Source organism: Geospiza fortis, unplaced genomic scaffold (genome assembly GCF_000277835.1).
Source record: "Geospiza fortis unplaced genomic scaffold, GeoFor_1.0 scaffold45, whole genome shotgun sequence".
NCBI lineage: Eukaryota > Metazoa > Chordata > Aves > Passeriformes > Thraupidae > Geospiza > Geospiza fortis.
In genome coordinates this window covers 3,590,204-3,597,081 of record NW_005054327.1, presented here as the reverse complement: position 1 = coordinate 3,597,081, position 6,878 = coordinate 3,590,204, and the positions used below count along the sequence as shown (strand labels likewise).

Sequence of the window (6,878 nt, the reverse complement as noted above, 5' to 3'; positions counted from 1 at the left end):
TCATCCAGATTAAATGCTTTCTAACAAGATCTGATTTTTGGTAAATGTGCAAGGCAAAAATCTTGACTGAAATTTTCAGAAATACAGTGCACTTCACCAAGGATGTTAATGCTTGACTGTCTCATGTGAAGCCCTGCAAATCATGATCCTATTTCTTTCTGAAGAGATTTGTAAGCCCTATGGCAAGTCCACATGGATAAAACTCGACCAATCATTTGACTGTAACTGTCTCCTAAACAAACCCCACAACACAATTACACAGACCTGAACTGTCTAGCCTCTTAACTTGCACCACGCTGCTCAGCACTACATTGAGGTCAACAGACAGGAGGACTTGAAAGAACACAGTCAGGCCTACGCTCTCATATGATTCAGAGACTGAATGGAACTTCATACATCCATCACTGTACATATCAGCTCCTCCCTTTATTAGAGGCCAGATCACTAATAAACTTTTCTTTATCCAAGATTCATATTCCTACAATAGAACTTTTCATAAAGTTACAGAAGTACTGTATGAAACACTGCAATATTCTGCAATAGAAAATATACATAATAAAATACCTTTGGTAAATCCATGAAGCTTGGCCGGGCAGTTGAAATTAGCCCAAGTGTTTTCAGAGAGCAATTCACAAGCTGTGATAATATATCACAAGCTGCTTCTGCAGATTCCTTGCTACTGTCCACCTTAAAACAAAATGAATTTTGTGTTCAGAATGCACTGCAATACACTCTTTAACTTTTTTTTTCACTTTACCTTCTGAAATGTGATGTAAAAAAGTCTCATTGTGAATCCATCAATGTTATTCTTTATTCCCCAAAAAAGTATGAATCAAAAATTCAAGACTATTTGCTATAAATTTAATACTTTTCTAAACACTTTGGTAAAATATAGCATGGTGAGGGGTTAGCTAAACAGTGTGTTCCAAGATACTCATTCCATATCAAATAACAAGCAAGTGGAGGGTCCAGAGCCTATTCGACTTCCTCTTTACATTCCTCCTTACCAAAATGCAAGAATTCTATAAATTTTTTACAAAAGCCACTTCTTTTTACAGTGGCTCAGTTCATAAAACTGAGCTGCTGGAGAGTTAAGTGCATTATCATATGAACCTGAATGACTGGCCCTTCACTGTTAAAACCACAACAGATGCAATGGATACTCTCAAAAAGCCAAACCAAACTGAGCAAACCAACACAAATCCCAAAACCTTCATTAGTCAGCTTGCTGTCCAACCAAATCACTAGGTGTGTCTCCAGGGGACTTCCCCTGACACTCAGACGTGCTTTCTGAAAGTATAGCAGCCATGACAGCTTTGCAGACCTACAGAACAGTATAAAGCTTGATCACAGGATCAAATTTAACTCCACTGATGATGGATAACCCTACAAGCAAAGGGCACCCAAAATTCCTTGGGCGTAAAGCAACACAGACAGGAGATAAGACACTGGGAGGTCACTCCACTACAGCTCTAGGTTTTCTTTATTTGGATGCTGATAAAAGCCCTGCAAACCACGTGGTAGCAGTTTGTATCTGGTATTGCAAGCAAGCAGTAGCAATACATGTGATCAGTTAGAGGTGACTCAGCTCCTCACATGCTGATGATTCCAGCATTAGAACTGCCTGATCTCAGAGACAAGTATGCTGAACTTGCTGCAGAACACACTTCCTTTCCAAATTTCTCACATAGCTGATGCATATGCAGCCAGGAGATTCACAGCACCCTTCCAAAACACACTGCTATGTAAGCCCACATTAGAAGTTTTCACGTACTGAAAATAATTCCACAATGTGAATACATGCACCATCCTGAGCAAACCACAGGTACTTTCTCAGACCCCTGAAACGCAGCTGCACTGAGTACAGACAATCCCATACAATTTAAGATTAAAGCTGCTAGTTGATGCCTGGCAGTACTGAAGTCACTCTCTGTGCATTAGATGTTTTCTAACCATGAATGCTAGAGCCAAGTACCTACAGGATGTGAAATGGGGAAATGCTGAACTTAGGCATCCTGACTGAACTTAATTCTGAGGCAGTAACCCACACATGCAGTCATATCAGAACTATTTCTGTCCACTTCATGAAGCAGAATTTTAAGCAGTTGAACTGCTACAAAAAAAACCTCAAAAAACCAAAAAAGCTGAAACCAAACAAAAAGCTCACAAAAAACCCCAAAAAACAAACCAACAAAGGACTCACAAAAACAAACAAGAAACCCCAAACAAACCACAGCACCAGTCAAAAAAATTCCCACCTAACAGAAGTAAGACAATGAAAAGGTATGTTCAATACTGTTATTTAAAGTTTTGGTCCTCAAAATATACCCAAACAAATTAATTGGGAGGTAACCTCCATGTCTACATGTCCATTTCGAGAATCCATTTCCTCCATCTATTAAGCCTGAAAACAAGGCCACCTACCACAATGACAGCTGCCCTCTTTCTTTTAGAATAAAAGTAACTTTAAAAAAGCCTATTAAAATACACTACCTTGAAGCTAACATACTGCAGGTGATTGGAATGCCTCTTTATTATCTGCTTGATTAGTTCAGGGTGTGTAGTCCTCAGGTTTGACGTGGCTGGTTGATTCAGCTCAAACTCAAAGCACCTCCAGAGATCAGGCATATGAAACACTTGGTTCCAGCTCCTGCAGACCTGGGATGCATGAGCACGATCCAGAAGTGGCAAGTACTGGAACACCTGCAGGATTATGTCTTGGAGCAGGTTTGCCCAGTCAGGACTCTGCACAACTGTGCTTTTCTTCTCTACAATCTTGTGTCTCTTGGATTCCTTCTCAGTTGTGTCTTCAGATGAACTGCTGTTGGCCTCATTAGTTGTCCTTCCTCGTTTCATTCTACAGAAATAATAAAAAATAAATATTTATTTTGTAAATGTAAAAGAGCTGAGAACAATATTAATAGAAACCACATGTGGAGTTGAAAAAGGGTATTTTATGCAACAACATGTTGGCAGGGGTTTTTTTTCTGCATATATAAAGGAAAAAAACCCCAAGTAACAAACCAAAATGGCAGTCCAGAAATAACATTATCATCTAAACTTATATCTTTACTATTACTTCTTTAATCATTAACAGTGCCAACCCATTTATAACAGTCACTCTCCTTTCAGTGTTTCATTTGTGTGTTTGAGAACACTTTGAACCTAATTTGTTTTACTGTGTTGTTGATTATTACTCTACTGTTCTACTAATGGAAGGATAATCTTCTAAACAACTTTTTGAACACTGACATAAATATTCCTGGCCCAGTCCTATTTATTAGGAACTACACTTGAAACTGTGGAGATCACAATCAGGCAAGGAAGTAAATAATTACTGTTTGTATGCTTGCAAGCACTGCATATTGCAGATGTTGTATCAGACCAAATATTTTTTTCTCATAAAGGAAGAATATTTTCTTTTAAAATTTATTTATTTAAAATGCATTGCTTTAATAGGCATCTGTTTTAAATCAGTATCCTTGAAAATATATTTCATCAAGTCCATTGGTGTGCTTTCACTTTTCCAGCTAACTAGTAAACAGGCATTACAGAAGATTTCCAGTAACAGTCTGGAAGTTTCAACCCACAAAAAAAATTTAGAGAAGGGCCAGAAAAATTCTTCAAAATTGTATTAAATTCAGCAAGCCTGCAGCAATAGGTTGTAGCATATGCTTTTGCCATAATTACATCACTTAAACAACTTCTATCTTATATTACATTATTGGAGAGAAAAAGACCCTTACCACTACATATATCTGAAACACATCCAGGGCTCACTGGGTTTTAATCTAAACATGTTCTTTTGTACATGCCATCTTACAAGTGAACTCGGCATCTGATCACTTATTTTTAAAAGCCTCAGTGTGATTCACATCATGCCCTTAAGGGCTCTGCTGCCTCATACTCAACTACAACGTGCTCAATTCCAGTTTCCAAAGAGCTGAGAGAATCCAGGGGCAGGGTGAGCCTGACACATAAAGCACCCCAGCCTCCCTGATTTCTAGAAAATAAAAAGGACTTCATACACAGCAAAATCATCCTGGTTTAACATTCAAGTACAATTACATGTCTAGGATTACCATATGCCCAGATCCCTCCTGGGACCTGAAAAGTTACATTTCCCTGCTATGTACTGCAACTAAGTCTGGAAGTACTTATTAAAACAAAATACCAGCTAAAAATTATACTGTTCGTAATCCAATGCATCACAGATTACTTTCTCAAAGGCAGCACCTCCCTACCTACCTTTAAAAGGCTTTAATCCTAGCTACTCACATGACAGAAGCAAGCTATCACTTAAGGTCTAATGCCACTCATAGGATGATGCAGGCAAACCTGAACATACGGTCACGAAAGACTGATGAAGAAAATTTGTCCTGACTTTTTTCAGCTCCTAGTTTTGCTCCTAGCACACTTGGAGGCAAGCAGAGGATGAAAACAGTACTGGGCAAAAATCTCTACTTGCTTCCTGAGAACTGTTTTCTGTGATTCAGTTCCCGTCTATGGGACTATGCAGAACACAATTCCTGTGCTGGAACAAGCTTTCTGCCAGACACAGAGCTCTCTTGCTGAGCCACTTCATCAGTGAAGAAAAGCAAGAAAACTGAACAGTGACTCAGAACCATCTGCAACTAACAAAAATATAAAGGAATTGGATTTTGCAACCGTGAAAATGAATTCAACTTAAAATTAATCAAGAATTAATTGGCAAATCCACTGCAAGCCTGTCATGTTTCCGTTAGAGATAATAACTCAGCAGAGTGCAAGAACAATATTTATAATAAGCTAGTCTGAAATGCAACATTAGTTTAAGCTTTAGGCTAAACAGATATTCCAAACAACTAGGTTATAAGGAGCATTCACCACAGGCAAGCTATTAACTTGCCAAGTTCAGGCTTGCCTGTTTGATGTCCAAGTCTTTCCAAAGCCATCTGTAAAAAGCTACAGAAGGCACTGTTAGACTGGGCTCTCCAAGTCCTCCTTTGCAGAGATCCTGTCTCATCTTTTGCTAGCAAGGCAGTAAATCTGCATCAATGTTCCAGTTAGGTAGGCTACTTTTACCACTGCATTAAGGTAGGGTTTGGGGTTTTTTTTCCTCTTTTTGGTCTCCCTTTCAGAGAAGACCAGGAGGGAGCTGCCACTGACAAAACTGTATTCACTCTTCTTCTGGAAAAAAAGCCTCTGGGATGTGTTGATAGGAGTGGATCAGGTCATTGACAGCTCTCACTGTGCACCTCTGAGGTAACTGGGATGAGCTCTAAGGAGTTAATATGTGCTGGTTACAGACCAAATCCCACTCATAGAAGTTGTCGGATACTGTCCCACATTTTTGTAAACAGCCAACTTAAAAAACAAAAAGACAACACAGCCATTACTTAGAGGTATACTGATATTTTCTTCTTCCAAGAAAATAAGAAGTTACATGCTCTAAATACCATGACTTAAAGCAAGGGATGGGGAAAAAAAACAGCTTTCCAGACAACTTTTTTTTGTAACTGTATTTAAAGAGGTCAAGATTAAGATTTTTTAAACCTTTCAAAAGTATTTCCTTGGCAAACTTCTTCCAAACGTTGCTTTTTTCCAAAGGAAAAAAGTGCCTAAGCTCAAGACTAAAAAATATTATTTTAAGAACTGCGTGACTGTTTTGTCATCTGATTTTTAACCAATTTGTTCATCTAATTTTTGGGTTCTCATTTTAGAACTTAAAGTATCAAAATAGTTTTTTTTTAAATATAAATGCTTTTGACCTCTTCACATGCCAACAATAAAACAAATACGAAATTTAAAAAATGCATATCTGCCTGCACAAGTTTACAGAGCTATCCGAAAACATATTTACTTTTAAAAGGCCGCTTAAGAGAGTAAACCTTTCTGGATATTTAACACAAGAACAGACAATGCAATTCGAAGTTAAATTCACTTTGCTTTTTGTATCCAGTAATTTAAAGATCTGATCACTTGAAACCCAAGGCAAACTTTTCAACAAGGAAGACGTGGATGCAAAATTCCATACTAGCAAATTACTGTATGAGTAAAACCTACTTTTCAAGGAATGATTGCTTATCACTTCTTAGAAACGCATGAACCATGAGTCCTGCTTTTAACTCTCTCTGGCACACTCAGGACACACACATATCACTGCTTTTCAAACTGCTGCTATAACCAACTTTGCTTTAGCAGCTAAGATTTTGCCAGTAAGGAAAATAAACCCAAAAAACCAAACCAACAAAAATACCAAACTCTACGGGGGCAGAGAGATGGGTGAAAGCCTGGTGCGTGCCTGACTCCTTAAGATTTTCCAAGCAAATTTCTCCACCTATTATAAGGACTCGTTTCTGAACTCCGCACCTGGGCGCAACCCAGGCTATCTTGTTTGCAATAGTCATGTCCAACCCTAATCACACAGTTCAGTCACCGAGCAGGAGGTGGAGCAAAGCACGTGCTTAACATTGTTTTTATTGCCGAGTAAGGTGCAGCCAGAACACAACGGCAGTTAAAAAAAAAAAAAACCAACAACAACAAAAAAACCCCACAACCAAAACCAAACAAAACAAACTGTGCAAGAGCTGTTTGCACCCGACTGATAACGCTTCCCCAAGAGCCTGTCCAACCGAGCTCGCTGTGCCTCAGCCCCGCTGTTCAAGGAACACCAGGAATGCGCTGAAGGGGAGCAGGGGCTGAAAGAGGAGGAGGCGAGCCCAACCCCTCCCTGCCGCAAACAACCTGCTCCGCTGGACACAGCCAGGCTTTCACGACTGATTAGCGCTATCAGGGGAAAGCTGCGAGGCAGCGACCCCAAACACGGCGGAGTAGGATTTAAGGATCTCTGGCTACTCCCGGAGAAGGCTCCCCTCAGGGTCGGCTCCTTCCGGCCC

The 6,878-nt window shown here is 39.5% G+C and overlaps 1 protein-coding gene across 1 annotated transcript in view; it reads right to left on the bottom strand.

The window, feature by feature from the left end:
• The window catches only part of FBXL3 (F-box and leucine rich repeat protein 3), a 12,675-nt gene extending 9,819 nt beyond the window's left edge, over window positions 1-2,856 (bottom strand). Inside the window, exons 1-2 of the mRNA XM_005421122.1 lie at window positions 2,494-2,856; window positions 565-687 (exon numbers count right to left, since the gene is read on the bottom strand). Of these exons, the coding sequence (XP_005421179.1) occupies window positions 565-687; window positions 2,494-2,856 (486 nt within the window). The remainder of the gene's footprint in view (window positions 1-564; window positions 688-2,493) is intronic.
• Between the last annotated feature and the right edge of the window lie 4,022 nt (window positions 2,857-6,878).